This window comes from Ovis canadensis, chromosome 4, assembly GCF_042477335.2.
Source record: "Ovis canadensis isolate MfBH-ARS-UI-01 breed Bighorn chromosome 4, ARS-UI_OviCan_v2, whole genome shotgun sequence".
In the NCBI taxonomy this organism is placed as follows: Eukaryota; Metazoa; Chordata; class Mammalia; order Artiodactyla; family Bovidae; genus Ovis; species Ovis canadensis.
In genome coordinates this window covers 96,325,278-96,347,443 of record NC_091248.1, presented here as the reverse complement: position 1 = coordinate 96,347,443, position 22,166 = coordinate 96,325,278, and the positions used below count along the sequence as shown (strand labels likewise).

The 22,166-nt window shown below is 42.8% G+C and overlaps 1 protein-coding gene across 3 annotated transcripts in view; it reads left to right on the top strand.

Moving 5' to 3' along the window:
* The window catches only part of POU6F2 (POU class 6 homeobox 2), a 503,169-nt gene extending 481,588 nt beyond the window's left edge, over positions 1 to 21,581 (top strand). For 2 of the 3 annotated variants that reach the window (XM_069588256.1, XM_069588255.1), the window contains 3 exons: positions 7,639 to 7,807; positions 17,358 to 17,526; positions 21,043 to 21,547. In XM_069588256.1, the coding sequence (XP_069444357.1) occupies positions 7,639 to 7,807; positions 17,358 to 17,526; positions 21,043 to 21,547 (843 nt within the window). Of the gene's footprint in view, positions 1 to 7,638; positions 7,808 to 17,357; positions 17,527 to 21,042 lie in introns of all 3 variants that reach the window. The other variant, XM_070292382.1, reaches the window with a different exon arrangement.
* Positions 21,582 to 22,166: the final 585 nt, after the last annotated feature.

Here is a 22,166-nt window from a genome sequence, read left to right as displayed (position 1 = left end):
ACAAATGTATTATGAGGACTTCTACCCCCTCCCTCTGCCTCTGTCTCTCAGCTATTTTCTTTCTTTTACTATTTACAGGATTCCACTGTATTCTCTACCCTTCTAAATAGTTCCCCCAAGGGAACTGGACTGGTCCCTGCTGGTCCAGTGGTTAAGACTCTGAGCTTCCACTGCGGGAGGCACGGGTTCCATCCCTGTTCAAGGAACTAAGATCTCACATGCCACACAGTGTGGCCAAAAAATGAATAAATAGTTCCTCCAAATGTTCCATTGGCTTTTTAATCCCTAGTTCTATCTGTTCAAACCTATGTTCAAAATTATCTCTGGGCGCAGAAATGAGAAAATTAATCTTTTTGTACAATCTGCTAAAAAACTATTTCTGTCAGCAAACCCAAGTTGTAAATTGTCAAGAAGGTGATGAATTAATTAGAGATCATCAACATTTAATACAAGTAGCTCTCACTCTCACTTTGAATTTCTAAGTAGGGTGTGTGGGTGATAGACCACTGCTATTATACCAGATGACAGCTCTATATTTGAGGTAGTACAGTTTTGATCCAGAAGGAGCTAACTAAGAAATGGCAAGTAAGAGGGAGGTATGGTGCTCCTCCTCAAACCCTCGCCCACTATCAACAGTGTGAATCCATTTACACAGTCTCTCTCGCGAGCATAGATGCACCTCAGAATCTTGCTCACACCCTACCTGTTGACCACTGGATGAAACCTCATTATCACAGTGGGAATGTCTGGTCCTCTGCTAGTCTGACCACTGCCATCAACCCTGTTGGTAGAACTGGAGCTCTAGCAACTGGGAAGAAACAGCCAGCCTCTAGGGGATGCACCTTGCCCATCCAACTCACGTCATTTACAACCAGAATCGCAGAGAGCAGAACTTGCCTTGCCAGTATATGTGCACGCATCTCTCATCAAAGTGCATGCTGAGAGGACATGTGTGCACAGCTCAAAAGAGCGACACTCGAACCTTCCTGAATCAAGTCATGGCAGGCACCCGTGGGCCTGTCCCGTTGTTCAAGGCACGTGCCAGTGGTCTACTCAAGTCCGCGAAAGGTCAAGGGAACTGATGACGGACCAGCTGAGAAATATCAGAAGAGCGCCACACTGTTTCTTGGCATCAGCTCTGATTGAAACACCTTGGAAGGTGTAGTAAAGTTAACAAGTTGGGTGAATCGACAGGAAATGCTCAAGTCTGAGTCCCAGATATAAAAGGGGGAATTCTGAGGATAGAGGGTCATAAAATGCTGAGAGTCCAAAAGTAAAAAGCTCAGACCTAGAGATATATATAAGAATAGTGGTCTTCAATTTTTTTCTTTAAATACTACCCTTTACATTGAAGAAATATAATATGGACAACCACTAAAAAATAAAGGATTTCTCTTGTACAGTAGAGAAGTTTCTCAATTTATTTTTTCATGTGATTTATGACAAATGCTTGATCTCACCAGAGCACAGTTCCAACAGTAAAATATGTCATAAATTACAAGAGCAGAGAAATCCCTAACTCGCACTCAAAAGGAAGTCCACTTTTTATGGAGTGTAGTACAGGCCTCTTGGGCTAGATGACCTGGGGTGATTCATTTTAATTTAAAAAAATAATTTAAAAATCTTAATTTTTACACATGTCTACAGTGGCACTGCTTAAAAGAACCTGGATAAAATCAAAGAGTGAAGAGTCAACTACTCTTGAGGATGCTTTATTCCAATGATGAAAGATTGAGAACCTGCAAAGTTATCATCTGAAATACAAACAGTATTTTTTAAAAAACATATACCAATATCTGATAGTCCTAGATATCACTGTCATAGTATCCAATCGGGAATCCTTGGTAAGCAATGCAAAGAAACAAAGGTCAGAAAATGACTAGATAAGAAAGACAGGGGGACTTACCTGGTGGTCCAGTGGTTGAGACTCTGTACTCCCAGTGCAGGGGATGTGAGTTTGATCCCTGGTCAGGGAAGTAAGATCTCACGTGCTGCACATACACACACACACACACACACACACACACACAAAATACACATATATATATGTATATATATATATATGAGGGAGAGAGAAGTATCTTTCTGTGCATGGAACAAAGAGCTTAATACAAAAATATTTGGTAGAGCTCATGTTGTGTATATTTATTCTTCCTCTGACTAAATCCCAACAAAAGTTTACGGGAGATTTCTAATGTCATTAAGAAAATAGAGACACGGGAAAGGAAAAATGTGATTTGTAAAATCAAAGCATTGAAATTTTTCAAAAATTGAATACTATGGCTATAGTACTTGGAGACTGCCATCCATGAAGGCACTCAATTGTTCTTCAAAATGTAATCTTGGTGCTAATAGGAAGCCAAAGGAAAATGATTTATTTAAACTAGCTCTCTAAAATGCTGTGCATGCTAAGTCGCTTCAGTCATGACCAACTCTTTGCCACCCTATGGTCTATAGCCCACCAGGCTCTTCTGTCTATGGGACTCTCCAGGCAAGAACACTGGAGTGGGTTGCCATGCCCTCCTCCAGGGGATCGGGGATCAAACCCACATCTCTTATATCTCCTGCACTGGCAGGTGGGTTCTTTACTACTAGCACCACAGGGGAGCCCCTAAAATGCTATATGATTCTCTAAATCCATCTGGTGTTTTTTTTTTTTCAAGTAAAAAATATATAGTCACCAGTTTTTTCCCAGCTGTTACATAAATCAGTAGTTTCCAATTTTTTCTTGAAGCCATCCAGAATGAGACATAAATGAAGTATTTCCACCCGTACAGGATCTAAAATAGTCATAAGGGTTTCCTACAGAAAGGAAATGTGTGTCAGGGACCCCAGTACAAAACAGACCTTTGACCTTCCAGCCACACATCCGGGCATCTCACCTCTCTGGTCTCCCCTGGTCATTCCCCGTCGAGCTCAGCTGACAGAGCACGTGCTCCCTGCCCACCCTAGCCTGGAACGCCTTTCCCTCCTCTTCTGTCTGGCAAACTCCCACCACCATCCCCCTGCCCAGGATCCCTCCTTTGTGTAGCTCCCATTTATCATTCTCCCACCTCGGTTTTCCCCTTGCTCCATTCACTGTCATCAGTCTGTACTGTCTACACCTGGAAGGCAGGGACCAGACTGATTCAGCCTTGCTCAGGACCCAGCCTACGCTGCGTACTCCATCCATCGTGTTTTACTGCTGCCAAATGGTAGTGTTTCCCTATTGGGGACACCAGATTCCAGAGGCATGCTCCCTGAGGAGCTCAGCCCAGGCCCTTCCGTGGCTTTCCGATTCTGCGTCTTTTGCCATTTTCCAGTTTGTTCCAAACCAGCACCTGCCTGCGGCTTGGGAAGAACTTCCACACAGCACTCTCTTCCCTAATTCTCTTTCATTCTCCATTAACCCCTTCCTCTGCACTAAGATGCAGAGTTCTTCATGTTCTAGATATGATACCCAAGGGAGTTTTTAGCTACTAGAAATTTTCAAAATTTTAGTACTCAAAATTTTTCAAGTTAGGTTGTCCTGAGGTCAACCCTGAACCTTCCAGCAAATTTAACACCTGCATAGTTGGCCATGTCCACTGTAGAATGAACTCCTCGATAACATTCAGGTATTCTTTATGTCCTCCTAATTATTAAAAGTTCTTACTAAATCTAGGCTCTGGCTTCTCTTGTCTAGACGCAATAAATCTACTTTCTTTACACTTTTTCTAAGACAAGATCCTTCCAAAACCTTAAGAGGTCCCTTAACCAGCAGCCTTAGCCTCACTTGGGAACCTGTTAGAAATGCAAATTATTGACTCCCACCTGGACCTACTGCACCAGACACTGTGGGGGTAAGGTCCAGGGACCTGTTCTAACAGCCCTCCAGGTGATTCTGAAAGTGCTTAAATCTTGAGAACCACTAATTTCATTTCTTCTGCATCCACTTTGCCTTTACCTGTTTGGAAAGTTTCTTCTCCCCCCCTACCCAAATGAATTTCTCTATATTTAATCCCATTTGAATTTTACTGTTTATATAAATTAACTTTTTCCAATTCATCTATCACATTCTGGTTCTTCATTTTATCCCATTTCCAAGATGCTTGTCACCTTCACTTATTTTTATATCAATCGTGAATTTAATTAGAAGATGCTTTGTTCCAGAAACTGAAATATTGTTAAAGATATACTGCATTACACAAGGAAGACAGATGAGGAGCACTGGCACAGAAAATCCAGAAAGACTTCAAAGTGTGCCTATATCTATTTTTGTTGAATACATCATCAGTGTCAACCAACACAAATAAACCAACAAAGCCAGCCTATGAGATGCAGTAAGCAGCATAAAGCTTAAGGGACTCTAAATCCTATTTCTGCCTGTCTCTCATACCCTGTGTGGGATGAACATCTTCACATCCTTCTCTACTTCCCTGGATGAAGCAAAGCCCCAGGCTAACATGAACCACCCCTTTGTTTTCCTCCTTTTTGGTGGACTTTCCATGCCTGTATTAATTTGCTAGAAATGCCATAACCTTAAAATCTTGATTTTTTTCAAGTAAGAACTTTTTAGAATTTTTATGGGTTATTCTGAACTGTTTGGTTGAATGCTGGAAGGTAAGCAGGACCCCAGTGTTCTAAAAAAAAGTGTTTATTTCCTTTGGACAAAATACTTCTTTCCTAGATTCTTAGTTATCTTAGATTCATCTCTTTCTTTGACTGTGTAGGCATAGAACAGACTCTCAATAGAGCTACTTTGTTTTTCTCTAGAATTCCTTCTCTTGTGTAGACTGAAGCCTAGTAATTTTTCTTTACTGAGTTGTGTATGAGAAAAAGAAATTTAAATTGATTATTGTCTTATCCAGTTCCTTGATGGTACTTTGCCACACCCAGGGCCAATAAAATATTGATGAAATGGTAAAACCAAAGACTAGCTCATGATTCAGTAACTCAAAACTGTGCAAAGCTTTTGTCAAGTAACAATATTTAGAAGGACAACTCAATACATTAGAGGGGATAGACTGACATGCAAATATCCATCACATTTTATTAAGCAAATTAAAAGTAGATTTAATCTTCAGTGTGTGTTCCTACAGAATAAAATTTACTGGATTCGATTGTTGATTATGTGCTCAGCAGATTGGCTAATTACTTTAGGCAGATGCTTGTTGCATATTAATTTGAGTTCCATGTCAATTACAACTACCTTACTTCACAATCTTAGCACAGTGGAGTAACAATGAGGATGTTCCCTTGAGATGTAATTGCAGGAAATTGTGGAACAGGACAGCCTGGCATCCTGTAAAGAGCCCTGAACTATGGGGCGAGAGCCTGGATTCTAAGGTAGACTCATGGTCTTGGGAGAGTCACTTACTTCCCATAATTGTGCCAGCTATATCTGCGACATAGAGCTAGCCTGTGAATCTGGAGAGCAAAAGCATTGCCACAGGGTGGGAGGGGAAGGGAAATAGGTCCCTAAATACATTTCCAAAGTAGCACATTATTAACAATTGTTTGAAAGTAGAATGTTAATTGATGGTTAAAACCACTTTAGGGAATTAAAAAGACTATCGACCACAGGTGTTGGTGATGCCGCACAGCAACTGGAACTCTTATACATAGCTGGTGAGCGTATCAATGGCTCCAGCCACTTTGGAAATCAGTTTGGTAGTTTCTTTAAAAGGTAAATGTGCACTTAAGGTATGACTCAGTCATTTCCATAGTTTCACTCATAGGTATTTACATAAAAGAAATGAGAACACAGGGATACACAAAAATTTGTCCATAAATGTTTATAACAGCTTTCTTCATCATAGCCCCAAACCGGAAATAACCCAAATATCCATCAACAGATGAATGCATAGACAATCTTCGACATAGATATGCATGCAGATATATAACAATACTATACATATTTCTCAGCAATTAAAAAATGATTTACTGATATATCCAACAAAACTGGGTAAATCTCAAAAACAGTATCTGAGCAAAAGAAGTCAAATGCAAAAAAGTACATACCATACAATTCCAGTTTTAGAATTATGCCAAATGAGTACATGCGGCAGAAAGCAGCACAGTCCATGTCTGGGGCCAGGAGTTGGAAAAATTGATTACAAAGGCAATTAGGGAACTTTATAGAATGATAAGAAGGTTCTATATCTTGATAATATGGTGGTTTCACAGATGTATACATTTGACAAAATTTATCAAACTGTATGCATAAAATGTATATATTTTATTATGTGTAAATTATATCTTGATAAAGTTGAATAAAAAAAACTGAACACACACACACTGGGAAAGCATAGACAAATGTGAAGTTGAAATCTCCAGGCTGACTCTTAGATCCTGAGGAGGTGGTCAAAGATCAGTGCCTGTTTTGTAGTTGGCTCTCTTTTCACCAAAGTTCAGGGCCTGGCCTGATTCCACTCCCAGACTGACTTCCTTTTATTAAAAACCTTTTTTGAAAACCTTCCTACACCTCTGGGAGCTGTGATAATGGACATGAAAGCACTCTGGGAAGTACTCTGTCTAATCAACAAAGGTGGCCACTGCTGAGGCTACTGGTGCCCTCGTGCCAGGCCTAGGGCTGCCCTTCATCAGCTTCCCAGAGGGTCAACACGTGGATGGAGAGAGACCCCTCCCAGGTGTCAAGGTGGACCCAGAAGCTGTGACTGTCCTCCTTTTCTCTCTCCTTCCTCCCTTCAGTCGAGGTTCTCACCTCCCAGAACCAGAGCTCTTTGATAACCTGGAAAGAAGTCGTGAATACAATGACCACCTTCCTTACCGCACACGAGACTTGAAGTGAATTCTGACTTGTGGCGCTGTGACTAAGAGCTCAAGCCCAGGGATCAGACTTCATAGGTCTGGAGACCAGCTCCTCCACACCTGCCGAAGGAAGACACCAAATCCTTTAAACTCTCTACGCCTCAGCTTCCCTGGTGGTAAAAGAGGGGTCAGAATAATACCCACTCCACAGGCTGATGTGAGAGTTTTAAATGTGAGAGCATGACAATGCCAAACAAAGTTCTGGCACAGTGTAAGAAAGTGACAACCAAGAGGGACAAATATCAATCGATACATTTGTCCTGACTGCCCCCATTTCTCTCTTAATTTCGATAGGATCTTAGAATTATTTTTCCCAGCTCCACAGTAATACACCCAGATTCTGGTTTGAGAGAGCAGAAAGTTCCCATATACACTCAGCCTAAATTGGAACTTTCCTAAAAGCACCAGTTACATAAGACAAAATGATTGGGCACAACCCACCCTTGATCTTGAGTCTTGTGGTCTAAGTTGATGGCAGGTGTTATATTTTACCTATACGTACTCAAGAAGCCTGTCAAGCACCCTGGAATTGCATGAACAGGCAGAAAGAATCCAATCACATGTGGCGGTCAAGAAATGTAGAAAATGAGATACTTCAGCAAGCCAAGTAGGGAATTAATATATTTAGAAATACTAATAAAATGCCTGTCAAGGAAGCAGCCACATAATATATACAAAAAAAAGAAAGAAAACAAAACCCTGCCTGTTGTGCAGGGTGTGCATTATTCCAGAGATGTATATATTCTTAGAAATAAAATGATTCAGCCCTGATAACACTTCTATTCCCTAGCATTTTCCTCCTAATTTTTCATGCCTTTGTGTATTTTTTTACATCCCTCTGCGTAGCTCCACCAACCCTCCCAGACGTCAGTGGGTCAAGCAGCCTCCCAAAGCAGTCTTCTGCACCTGGCTCACAGCCAAGCATCCATGTCTCAAAGCCCCGTCCGGCAGGCTTCCTCCTCTTCCTCCTCATCCTCCTCTTCTTCAGCTTTGAGCGTGGGCCAGTTAGTCAGCAGTAAGTATCCTTTCTGGCTCGGTTAAATCATGGTGGCCTTCTTGTTGCCTAATTGCAATGCCTCTCTCTCTCATCCCTCCTATCCCTTCCTCCCTCTTTCTCCCTCTGATCTTTCAAACAGAAGAGAAGTTTCCTGGCACTGGTAGGTTAATATTGGGATAAAGTCCATGCCCAGGGCCAGTGGTTTACTGGGGACGCAGACACCTCCACACCCCATCAATGAATGCATGGAGGGGCTGTTTCCACACCAAGATGTCTTCTGATGGCGCTGAGTCAGTCTGGCAGCTTCAGAAGGAAGCAACTGATCAGCTTTCAGGGCATGAGCCACATAGCTCAGGACTGAAATATCCAACAACAGGCACTCAGCCGGCAGGTCAAGCTGCTTTTCTGTGTGTTTGAAGTCCCTGCCATTCTATTTGTAGGTGTCAGAAGAAATAAAAGAGAGTGTGCCTATGGGCAGGTGGTATGTGCACCACGAGCTGCCCCCAGTGGTGCGAGGGGGAAGCTGCATGGGCTGGAATCTGATGAGAAACCTCTGAACAACCATTCATAAAATAACGTGAGCCTGCAGGTCTGCTTCCCTGAGCAGGCCATGTAGACATATTTTAGAAATGGTAAGTGGCCCTAGGAGAAGACAACGTATGTATCAGATGCAAATAGATGAATGTGACAATGATCTAATTTAATGTTAGTTGTTCACCTTTAGTACAATTTTTACCTGTATATAAATCACAGAATAGTGCATGAATTATAATTCTCCAGGCACCAAAAGCCCAACAGGTACAGGTTTAAAGGGCTACAGCACTGCAGAGGCATCTATGGCACAAAACAAGGATATATGTGAGTATCTGTGTTTGGTCAAGTGTCATGAGTGACCTGTTATAACAGGAATAGTAGGGATTCTCCATATCACGGGCCAAGTCTAGAGATGCAAGGCAAAATGGAGGGTTGCCATGTCTCCCTCACACACACAAGCAAGCCCTCCAAAAAATTTACAGGTACATATATACATATGCATGCATATATGGATGGATGGCACTCGGTTCTGTCTTGCCATTTGTCTCTAGCTGGGCAGAGAAGGATTAGCCTTTTTCAGAGATTAGTTACAGAGCTACTTAATGGACAAAATGAAATTTCATTTACATAGAGGCTAGTGGGACATTCTATGCATATAACAAGTGAACCATAGTCCATGTCCTTGAGAGGAAATATTAAAAACTGGGGAAAAGAGACTCCTTTACCACAGGCACTTGAGGCAAGAAACTCCAAATTCATATGCAGAACCTGAATGAGGTACCTTCTCTGGGAGATAAAAGAAGGTCCAGGACTATACCTACCAGGGTTTGGACTTTATACAAACCTATTGCTGGGCTTGTGACTGCTACAGATTTTGAGCATTTTGAGCATAAACCCAATATAGAATAAATAATAACCTGGAACATCTTCTGATACTGATTATTCCCCAGCAAACTTCCATTTAAGATTTCATTTGTGGACTTCCCTGGCAGTCTAGTGGTTAAGATTCCATGCTTCCACTGCAAGGGGTACAGGTTTAACCCCTGGTCAGGGAACTAAGACCCCACTTGCTGTGTGGTGCGGCAAAAACAACAACAAAAAAGACTTCACTTGTAAAGTAGAGTTTTCAAAGCACTTTCAATATTTTACCCATTTGAATACTCACAAAAAGTAATATAAATTATCATTTCTGGATATTGATGCTGGCATCAAATAGATCCTGCAAAATACAACCCATCTTATGTCAGAGAGGCCAGATTCAGTCTTAGTTGAGAGACCTTGACACTCTATGACAAATCTCCTCTGTGACAAAGCCAAGGTGATAACCCAGGTAGTCAGATTCAATGGGTCATACACATTCTACACACCACTGCTGCCCTAAACAGACAGGACGTTTTCGCATAAATTTTATCCAGTGCAATTTGAATGATAAAATACATCAAATCACCTAAATATTCTTCAAGTAATTGTTAAATGCCTGAACCCATATCTTATAATTAAAGCACAAGATTTTTCTCTGAGCCAATATGAAGAGAAACCCTAGACAACTTTTGTATTTTGAAATGTATATTCAAGCATGCAATATGCATTTAAAATTACTTTTGTCTAAGATTAAACTTTGCCAACTTTGCAGATAGGCTAATGTAGGGAGACCCAACCCTATATTTCAGATGCAATTGTTATATACAGGTTAAATTATAGGAGGGAAAACATGTTTTAGTCAGAGGATGTCAACTTAAAATTTTTAAATGTGGGAAAAAAACAACCACAACTTACTTTTTGAGCATCACATATATGTGAGCACAGGAACAGAAACAAAGAAAGAAAAAATAAGCAAGATGTGGTCCCTGCTCTGGGGGAAGGTCATGAACTGATAACAAAGATATATAGCTACAACAAAGGGAAACAAATGCTATGGTCAACATATGAATAAGGCCTATGGCAGTACAGTGGATCGTGATCTCAGTTTTGGAGACTGAGACAGAACAGAAGGACATCTGAAGTAAAAATCCTTCAATAAGTTGAATGGTTAATGGATCAAATCCCTCCACTAAGCCAAGGCCATAGTCTGAACCAGGTCAAACTGGATTTGAACCTATGGTCAAAACCTTGGTGAGTGAACCTTCCTAAGTCATGGTCTAAGTGGCCTTATGCTGGGGAACCTGCCATTGCTTCAAATGAATGGGAGTGGGTGGGGCATCCATAACCTGCCCTACTCCAGACGAAAAAATACAGAGTTAATACCAAGCATGCATGCATGCTGGGCTTCCCAAGTTGCCCTAGTAGTAAAGAACCCACCTGCCAATGCAGGATACACAGGAGACTTGGGTTTGGTCCCTGGGCTGGAAAGATGCCCCAGAGGAGAGCATAGCAACCCACTCCAGTATTCTTGCCTGGAGAATCCTATGGACAGAGGAGGGTGGCAGGCTACAGTCCACAGGGTCGCAAAGAGTTAGACATAACTGAAGCAACTTAACACATACCCTCCATCTATTATCTGCAGAATAAGGTTGAACAGAAATGTGCGTGTTCAGTCGCTTCAGTCATGTCCAACTCTCTAAATCTACGGACTGTAGCCCGCCATTCTCCTCTATCTGTGGGATTCTCCAGGCAAGAATACTGGAGTGGGTTGCCATGCCCTCCTCCAGAGGATCTTCCCAACCTAGGGATGCACACTCCTTAAAACATCTGCATTCTTGTTCACAGCACTGCACAGCCTGCCCTGTGTCAAACCTTGCTCAGTCTCCACAGTCACCAGGAGTAACTACAGGTTCCATAAGCAGAGTTATTGGAAAGTCTAGAAGAGCCAAACAAATGGCAAAGTCCCAAACCAACTTAAGATTTACACAGTACTTTTCAAAAACAAGTAGACATGGGACTTTTGTGTTCTTTTCTGGGTTTGGTTTGGCTTTTCAGGGAAAAAAAAAAACACAGGCTTTTCTGGGTTTGGTTTGGCCTGTAAACTCAATTCTCAGACAGCAAAAGGACTGAGAGCTAATATAAAATAAAATTTAAAAAAAAAAACCCAAACTTTTAAGTGAACCTAAAGATGCCTAGTGCTAAGAAATTTTTTTAAAACAACAGCACAAAAAAAGACTGTCATTCATACCATTCACATCTGAAGACTGAATTGTATCTGCTTTGAAAATGAACTTTTCCTGCTACACAGAAGTAACAATATGGTAGTACTGGACGCCATAAAACAACCCTGGTTCCTTTGTGGACTCTCTGAAGTTTGCATGCTTAAGGATCCCAAACGACTAACAAACTTAAAAAAAAAAAAAAGATGCCTGGTGATAGCTACGGCACAGTGGGACCCGTGATTCATTTGATCAATTTCACGCCATTTTCTACAGCTCAATAAAGTCACCACATTGTAAGCAGGCTGTTCTCCCAAATTACATTGCACATTCCCAAATGGTTTCTTATGTCTCAGAAATATTTGGTAAATATGCCCATTTTTGCTGTGAGAGTAGCACTAAAAAGCAGATGGATATTTAGAAGGCAGTGGATTCAGACTTGGCACCTTCTTTATATTAGATATGGGTTTCTTCTGTAACAATCCCACAAGCAGAGAGTGTAGAAGGGGCGTGTAGGTGGAATGAAACTGTTGGACCCTTTTAGCAACCCCTTATACTGATGTCCAGGGGAACAGTTAGAAGGATCTAAATTTTGAAAATTAAACAAAGTAACAGTCCTGGCCCATCCTGAGCACTCAGTTCAGTATGGGCTCAGTGACCAAGGAATCTGATTCTACAGAACAGGTTCTTTTTTACACACTTTGCATTTAGCTCCCATGAAAATCTTTTATTGTTAAGCCCATACATTCCAGATTTGGGAAATGTCATCATTATACTTAAGGGTTGCTGCCAACATTCAATGCCAGGTGAGCCAATCCCTGCATAGGCTGATCTTCTGGCTCCTTTAGCAAGGCTCAGATTCAGGGTGAAGCCTGGAAGTCTTTGCTTTCTGACTCTATTTAACACTGAGTAGGCCAAAAAGTTTGTTCAGGTTTTTCCATTAAGATGTTACAAAAAACCTGAACTTTCTGGCCAATCCAATGTATTGGACCAAATTACTCTGGAACAAACTTCTATAAGAGATGCATTTGCACTCAGATGGTAAAGCGTCTGCCTGCAATGCGGGAGACCTGGGTTCGATCCCTGGGTTGGGAAAATCTCCTGGAGAAGCAAACGGCAACCCACTCCAGTACTCTTGCCTGGAGAATGCCACGGGTGGAGAAGCCTGGTAGGCTACAGTCCATGGGGTCACAAAGAGTCAGACACTACTGAGTGACTTCACTCACTCCCAATGCAGAGAAATACCAAATTGGGTTTCCCTAGAGCTGGATTCAAGGTTCTGGATTCACTTCTGGGGGGACTTGAGGGTTCCCCCTGAGTTCCCCTTCAAGGAGGCCTGAGATTCATCCTTAGGATTAACCCAACCTCCGCAGAGCCAGGAGAAGGAATGACACGTTGGAGAAAGGGAAGCCAGACTGCCTGATCCCAGGGTGGACTGCCAACCTCTGGGCCAGATTGAGAGCTACAATGACCTTCTAGGGAAGCTTCCATTTACCATTCACCATTCATCTTTCATTTCCTCTCTTCAAACAGAAAAGCATATAACCATTAATGAAGGGGAACTGGCCAACAGTCCAACAGTGGAGAGAAAACCTCAAGCACTTAAAACAGAAACTTTGGAACAAAAAAAAAAAATTGCATTTTTCTTTTAATTAATTCAAAACATGTTAGGGACACCATCTAATGCATTCTCCCAATGTGGGAAAACAAGTCCCACATGTTGCAATCAGAGTAAAACTTATATTCATCCATGCAAACACTGTCTTGCACAAGTCTGGGGATCCATGGAATGAAACCATCATAATACATCTGCCATCTGACTTTTATGGATGAGAACAATAATATAAAGAAAGCCAAGCAGCCCATCTCCAGCAATCAACAAACTGCACAAACAATGAAATACTGATTTTCCCTCCCCGGGCCTTTGTCCAATAGACCATCACCCTATTTCAATTTCACCATAATTCCTATCTTACCAGCTCTCTAAGTAGAACCAGGGAAAAGACAAGAGTGGGAAATGGGTGAGACGAGGAAGAAGATGTGATGAATGTTTGTTTGGGGTCTCACAGAAGTCTGTGGACTCAGGGGGCGGGGCACTCACCTCTCTGAGCCTTTTAGATAATACACACAACTGGTCAGTGCAAGCAAGTAAGAGGTCATAGCTGTCTTTTCATCCCTGATTATTCTCAGCGATCTGGTCAAGAGCAACCTGCACAATCACACACAGGGATTTCATGGCTGGTCTCAGGGAACTAGTAAGGAGATGAACAATAAAGGCAAGGAAGACATAAGCTGGAAGCATCTTGCACAAAATTACATCTGAAATCATAAACCTGCCTGGTACCGCACTGCCAACTCAAGTGGACCCTGGGACTGGAGTCGACCCCAGAAATCCCTCCAGATTAACTCTCTTGCTTCCTGTTGGTCTAGAGATGGGGCTAATGTAAGGCAACAAATTTACTTCCCTACCTAGCTTTGCTCAGAGAAAAGCTCTCCTCTCAACTCCAGACTCCACTGGCCACCCAGCCCACTGACTCCTAGACGTTTGTCACTTGCTATGAATGGTGGAGCCGGGAGTGGAGGCAAGGATGGGGTGCCTACTGAGTAGTCTTTCTGGCCCATCATCTTACAAGGTGGTAGAGATCTCTGTGGAATGGAACCTGATGAATAATGATGGTTAAGCGTTGAGTGGAGCCATGCAGTGGATGCCACATCCAAACTCGGATTGGCTACAACTACAGAGAAAACTTCTGACCCCGGAGTCAGTAGGTCCTCTGCATCAGAGTTGCCTGTGGTACCTGTTAAAAATGCATGTCCCAGGTCTTAACAGGTGACTTCTAGACCTACTGAATTAAGAAAACCACTGTCCTGGGGTCTTCCCTGGTAATTCAGTGGCTAAGACTCTGCACTCCCAATGCAGGAGGCCCCTGGTTTGATCCCTGGTCAGGGACCTAGATCCCATATGCCACAACTAAGGCTCAGACCAGCCAAATAAATTAAAAAAGAAAGAAAGGAAACCACTGTCCTAAAGCCATGTTGTTACAGGAAAGCGTCCAGCTTCCATTTCTTTATCCTCAGTTTTGAACCTCCAGTGCTCATACTTGCAAAGCCACCAGCTCCTCTTCCTTTCCTCTTGGAGAGAGGCTGAGCCCCCTCTCTCTGTGCCCCTGTGCTGTTCTGCACCAAGTGTCCGTCTCTGTTCTACACCAGCGCTTCTCGACTACTAGTTTACTATTGCCTCCTCCCTCCACAAGGAGCTCTTTTAGACTTTTCTGTCCTAGCTGGCCCCCTTCTTCAGTGAAATGTTAACACCACAGGTATGCCACACACTGGCTCTGTTCATGTACCTCAGCCCTTTGCGGGAGTTCAACAGTTGTGCTACCTAAGACTTTTCCACCTTCCCCACTGCCACCTCAGAACCAACTTCCACCCCCTTGGGAATGCATGCTCTAAAGGCAGGGTCACAAGACAGGCTCAGCAAGGCAGAAGGTCTGAGGAGGGCTGGAGGTAAGGATGCAGAGTAGCTGAATGGGCACACTGAAGCAGGGCCAGCTGACTGATTGTGCCCAAGTGCAAGTGTGGGCCTCGTGGACCAAATCTTCTAACATCTCAAAGAAAAAAATGACAAATTAAATTTTTCATTTGAAATCTCCCAGTGGTTAATGTTGTCAAGTAATTCCCCCAAATTATACACACTCCAAAAGCTAAGTTTTCTTTGCAAGATGTTCATTTGCAACTCCTGCTCTAGGAATTTTTAAAGGAAAAAACAGCAGAGGTTCTAAACTGCTATGTGCATGGACGGAACTTCCCAGAATCCTTAGCAAATCCTCCCAGCTGCTCCGGGCGCACTGCAGGTGGGAATTAAGATCCAGAGGGAAGCCCTCACCAGGCAGAGTCTAAACAAGTCTTCATTGACCAAGCGATGCCAGGCTTCTGGGTCAGTTGGGAGAGAAAAAGCGGGATTATAATTAATCTCAACAGCCAGTCAGTTTTATAGTCATCTTCTGCCCTGTCCGTGGACATATATTTTCTTTATTCTAAACTGAAATATTCACCACTCACAACACAAGCTCTCCCTCCTGCTACCAAGCTCCCTGCAGACCCCCCACAGTGCTCGGCTTCTCCTCACACCCATGCCTGCCTGTACCCTGCTCCTATGGACCAGAATATTCTCTGAAAGCTGCCCACTGGGTAAGACCCAGATGAATCCTCTCTTCTGTCACCTCTCCCTTCTCTTAAAATTTCGATGTGGGTGCCACACTGCTAGTTCTTAACTGTAGGCAACCTGGTGTTTTCCTCTCTTTTTCATTCATAATGTTGAGCCCCAACACCCTGTAGACAGCAAACTCCATAGAGGCTGGACCTGCCTCTTCTCTTTCTCTTGCTCCTTCTCTCCACTTATTAGGATTCCCAGGAGTCACTTAAAAAATACTTAGAGGGAATTCCCTGGGAGTTTAATGGTTAGGACTCTATCTACACTTTCACTGCTGTGGGCCAGGGTTCAATCCCTGGTCAGGGAACTAAGATCTTGCAAGCTGCACACCCAAAATCAAAACAAACAAACAAAACATAAAGAAAGAAGTAGAAATATTTAGAGACTAAAGGCAGTGATTATACCTCTTTTCACACATCTTTCTTCCATGAAATTATGCTTAGTGACATGTGAAAATCATACAGGACTTTGTTTTTAATGAGAAGGTAGGGTACAGTGTACACATTCACAACTGATTTTACTGACAGATTCCATTTGCCCTGTAATGTGAAAATCTATACAAGGAAGCTTCAAGTCTCCCACAGATGTTAACATCTTTATTTCAGGGTTCTTGAAAAGTTGACCCTGGGGGTACAAATGTTTGTTTCTTTTCATGATAATAGTAGTTTCTATAACCCTAAACCCAGAAGACTGATAGAGTCCACCCCAGTTCCTTAGACAATTCCTGGAATGGACTTAAACTGGTGGGTGATTGTGCAGAAAAAGGAAAAGAAAAACTTTTCACCTAAGTCCAGGGGAGAGGTGAAGAACAATAGAGTCAGCTTACAGGGAGAATGGCTTCGCTCCAGGAAGGATGGTGCTACACTTTGAAATCTTCCACCATCCCCAATTCATGCTGTCTCCAGCTTGGTATAAGCTTTCATTTATCCAGGGATCAGTAGCTGGGGGTGGGGGGGTCGGGGGGAGAGTTTCATTCTCCAGCTGTTGTGTCATTTCCCTTGATAAGTCCTAAATTGACTGCGTTATCTGGCACCAAAGGAGCCTTCCCGTGGTGGGCATTTTTTATTATGTGCCCTTTCAGGGGACAAAGACATCTGTGTCAATAAATTGCTATGGGGCAGTGGGGGAGGGGCGAGGGACAGTGTTATTCCCACAGTTTCATAAGTATGCTCTTCCTAGGGGCTAATGTGAACACAAGAAATTAGGCATCTGTTAGCCTGATCAGTGATCAGATAAAGGAAAATACAAAATACTATTTTTCTCCAAGGGCAATTTTTAGCACTGAACAGTCCAGTTAAGACATATCAAATAGAAATCTTTTCATCTTTCTATTTTTGCATGATATCTGAACATATTTATGGGCAAAATGGAATTGCACTCCCCCCATAACTGGTGTGTCGTCCCCCCACCGTCCCCCGCTGCCCCCACCACCTCCCTCCCGGCACTGGTAGTATTTGCTAAGCTCTAAGGAACTCACTCTTGTATTGTAGAAGTGGCTGGATGGGTTCACTGTAGTTTTCATCTGGGACAGAGCTATCTCAAAGGATGATTGGTGCAGGTGGAAATGAGTTGAGGATAGGGGCTTGCGCTCCACTCCAGGGAGACAAAAAAAATTCTGCCATGTGGCTTCCCCACCGCTCTGCTATTATAAAATGAGCCACTCTCTCATCAGCCGTCATGAACACATAGTACTCGGATGTGCGTTGATGTATTGATCCTGTTTTTAAAAACATTTCCACAGATCCTCAAACGGCTGCGGGTGAGGTGGATGGGGTTAATCTGGAGGAGATCCGAGAATTTGCCAAAGCTTTTAAAATCCGGCGCCTGTCCCTTGGCCTGACCCAGACTCAGGTGGGCCAGGCCCTCAGTGCCACAGAGGGCCCCGCGTACAGCCAGTCGGCCATCTGCAGGTAACCCGTGCTCGCATGCTGTCACCTCTCCCAGCCGGCCCGGGCCTCGTTTGTCCTCTCGGCTCAGCTTTTCTTCTTCGGGTGGGCAAAGCTGGAAGGGTAGAGTGTGGGAACAAAGCTTCGGGTAGCTATGTGTTGGGATTGGTCATGTTGATGGAAATGAAGTTGCTAAAGCAGATTTGGGGGGCTGGCTTGATAATGCCCATCAACTCACAAAGAACTTCCAAGGTGGTTTCATTGGAAATACATCTCCCATCACCCCCACCCTCGCCCCTCCCTGGGGCCAGAGGCTTCCTTCAGGACCCACAGCCCTACGTAGCTGAGATTCACTGTTTCCTGTGTGTGGACTGATGTGGTAAAGCTGCCAGTCCCAGATGGTGTTAATACTCTCACCATTTCTGCTTCGGAATGGCTCTCTAGATTTTCCAAGAAGACACACCTTAAAAAAAAAAAAAAAAAGAACCATCTTGTGACCACGAAGGATTTTTCTAACTTGTCTCACCAGACACAACTTTAAAAGCGTATTTTTAAAAAGAAGCAGCTGCTTTACATAGCTCAGAAAAGCATAGTGCGAATTTGGCCTAACCTAGCCCACTCCCTCCCCAAATTAAATACATAAATGACAGAAGCCAGCCTTGGTTGTGTTCGAGTTGATCTGGGTCAAGCCGCCAGAAGCGGACCCCGCGCATGCATGTGTGTGTTGCACTAATCCCATGTTTATGCATGAGGTAACAAAGGCACTTCAGTAAGAGCTTTTTCCTCTTGGGCAATGTCTTATGAGTCCTCCTCCATCAGGAAAAGCCAAGAAACCAACTCTAAACTCATTTAAGTGGATTTTGTTCTTGGTGATCCATGAAATGCTGTCTTTTTATCTGCTCTTTATACTTTTAATGTATTCCCCAAAGGACGGAAGTGTACTTTTCCTGCAGTTTAAGACTAAGGTTATAAATAACATCAGTATGGGGTAGTAGCTTGCAGCTCACATTTTGCTCAATGATTTTCCATAAAACCCATTGATTGTTGTTAAATACAAAAAGCACCATAGGATCCTCTCACTTCTATGGTCTCCCCTACTGTTTTTTCTTATAAGATACCTCCCTGTAGAAAATAACCTTTATTCAGTCTATACAAGGCTACTACTGCTGGGAAATTTGTTTCCAGGCTTGTATATGTTATTCCAAACAACATGTACCGAAGCATCAACACTAACAAGCAGCATCAAATGATATGAATACTGTTGCTCCCTGTTGGGAAACATTAATTTTGTTTCATCTCGACAGGCTGGTGATAAAGGCTGCCACAGGTTTTGAAGTTGTTGCCCAAGTACTATTGTTGCTAAAGTCCTCTTTGGCTTATTTTTAGTCCTAAAATGCAATTTTCTTCTCCTGGTTGAAGTGCTGTGTAAGGTTTTCACTGACACACATAGTATTTCTCGGGCATTCCCAATCAAATATGTTAATTTCTAAAATCTCTTTTGGAAGCCAAAAAAAACTATGGCTGAAATGAAAAGGTGACTTGGCGGGTATTCACTGTTTAATAGAAAATGGCAGATGGGGACTTTGGGGCCCTTTTCTAGCTCCTTGTGTTTCAACAGGGTAGTTTTTAGAGCTAACTACCAAGGGGAAAAAAAAATAGAAGTCTTAAAAGAGACCAAGATCTGACAATGGAACAACTCCAGTTAATTTAAAGTGTGGGGAGGACTCTGCATCTGCACACGCTCTAGTGTCACTGTCCCCTTATTAGCTGCAGGGACTCCCTATTTTTTTTTTAAGTAAGGCTTTGACAAATGCCCCCACATCAGAGACACAGAGGAAAACACACCATCAGTAAACCAGACATCCTTATCACAACCTTATCCCGCATACCACAGCGCTATAAAGCCTGTTGTCATACTATCAAGACTTTACCTTTGGGAGTTTTGCAGCAAATGATGCTAAAGTGTGGTATGTGGCAAATGAACGCAACAATGAGCGCTTTAGCAGAGCCTGCCACAGGGAGCAGCTCATTAAATGATAATAAATAATTAGTTCATTTTACAGTGGAAGCAAAATGTACTTCTTTCCTCTTTGACTAGCCAAAATTTGGGAGTTTTTTTTAAATAAACAACTTCTTGATCTATATGTGAAAGGGAATGCTATGGGAATCACATTAAAATTTGATACTATTGGTGCTGCTTATCACAACATAAGATATCTAAAATGGGATGCCAAAAAATAAGATTAAGGCACATAAAGGAAGCCTATCCTTTTGTGTCCTTTTGCAAGCATCCTCCTAAAACATGCTGTGACAAGAGCAGGTTCATTTTCACTCTATGAAAACAGTCAATTGTAATAAGATGCACTCTGCAGTCAGAAGGTTGTTTTTCAATAGCATTGAACTTGAAAAGATAGAGGAGAATGCTATGGATCCAAAGTTGTCATCCTGGAGGGTTGTGCATTTAGTATTAGAATAAACAAACAAACAAATAAAAGGAATGGGTACTGTATTTCATTGAGAGTGTGTATGAATTTGATACCAGATGACCTCTTTAGGCACTGTATATAATTTTGTCCAAGGTGCTTCATATTTTTTTAAGTCAGTGTTGCAAAGAATTGCTGATGGCAATTGATATATAGAAGACCTCATTTACAGAAAATGATATCATTCAAGTACAGTTTGCAGATATAGCACATTAAACACAGCTTGATACCCTGGTGCAAAAGTACACCATTACACTGGACGGTGTTGAAAGGCCTGAGGTGGCCCTAGCACTTCCAGGGAGTTGGGGGTGTTCATAGTAATTACAATGTGTCCAGCTGTTTGAGTCCAACAGTAGAGTAACAAGGGGTTATGTTTTACCTGAAAAGGGAGCATGTTGTTAACTTACATATGGTGAAAATTGTTTGTTACCAGAGAGAGACACAGATGGGAGGGGGCTTGGGGGAAGAGAAAGAGATTAAAATGAGACACAAAACAGAGATGAAAAGAGAATCATAAAAGAAACGTGTCCCAGTTGCCATCACTGATGATTAGAATGGATAGAACGTTTTTTATCACCAAGTCAATGGGGGGGGGGGGATTGAAGGAAACCAAATGGAAAACATACAAAGAATCGTTTTAAGCAAAAGAACATGACAGCTCTTATCTTTGATGTCACTTCCTGGCATTAATTTTTGCCTTAAGGATTCTGAAGTTTGGGGGAATTGGTGCTGGGTGGATTCAAAGCAAAGCTCAGATCTCAAGCATTTTCAGGAAAAAGATCTACGAGTGGTTTTTTTGTTTCTGTCATGGTGGCTTCTGTGTTGTGCTGTGTCCACTCATGCTCACCTGGTCCTCATGTGGGTGTGCGGGCTGCATGTGGGGGGCATGAAGCATGCAGGCGGTGGGCGCTGGCTTGAGCGGGGTGGGCTACCTTGCAGCTGGCTGCTTATCTGGAGTGAATTCGCTCTGCCAGTCAGTCAGGCAGGCAGGCAGGCAGAAGGCCCACCCTGGCAGAGGACTCAGTGTAAGACTGTTCTTTCTCAATTTTCCCCCCAGACACACCATCCTGAGAAGCCACTTTTTCCTACCACAGGAAGCCCAAGAGAACACTATAGCTAGCAGTCTGACAGCCAAACTGAACCCTGGCCTTTTGTATCCTGCCAGGTTTGAAAAGCTGGACATCACTCCTAAAAGTGCCCAGAAGATCAAGCCGGTGCTTGAGCGGTGGATGGCTGAGGCTGAGGCCCGCCATCGAGCAGGTATGCAGAACCTGACCGAGTTTATCGGGAGTGAACCGTCCAAAAAGCGCAAGAGGCGCACCTCCTTCACGCCCCAGGCCCTTGAGATCCTCAATGCCCACTTTGAGAAGAACACACACCCCTCTGGGCAGGAAATGACCGAAATTGCCGAGAAGCTGAACTATGACCGGGAAGTAGTTAGAGTTTGGTTCTGCAATAAGAGGCAAGCCCTGAAGAACACGATTAAACGCTTGAAACAGCACGAGCCAGCCACAGCGGTCCCTTTGGAGCCCTTAACAGACTCGCTGGAAGAAAATTCCTAAAGAGACACCCACTCAAAATCAGAAAAAAAAAAAATCCACGGAAACTAAACTCCACCCTTGGGACTTTATCCCATTACCAACCCTCCCCACAAAAAGAAAAAAAATTACATTAAAAAGAAATTTTAAGAGAGCCCCAGTCATCACCCTTGTAAGTAAAAGACTAAGAAAATTACCAAGTGAACAGGATGGTTTATACACCTTCATGGGATTTTCCAAAAAAGAAAAAAAGAATTTTTTGAAAATTTTTAAACAAGGAGTACACCACATTGCAGGTGTCGGGGGGAGGATAGGTCCCTCCCCCGCCTGTCTCCCCAAAGCCAGTTTTTTAATGGATTTAAAGCAAACCAAATAACCACAAACTCTTTTTCTGTACATTATGAAAATGTGAACACATTTTAAGGAAAAAGAAAAACAACTAAACCAAAAAAAAAAAAAAACACCAACAACAAACGAAAACTTTTCTCTGTTCAAAGCGAATACAAGCCTGCCACCTGGAGGAGGGACTATGGACGGCATTCTTTCAGGTTCTAAGTGCTGATTCACTATGAAACCTATTAACCAAAGTCAGAAACACTGCATTGCAAACGTGACCATGAGTCTATTCTTCTCTGCCTGTCAA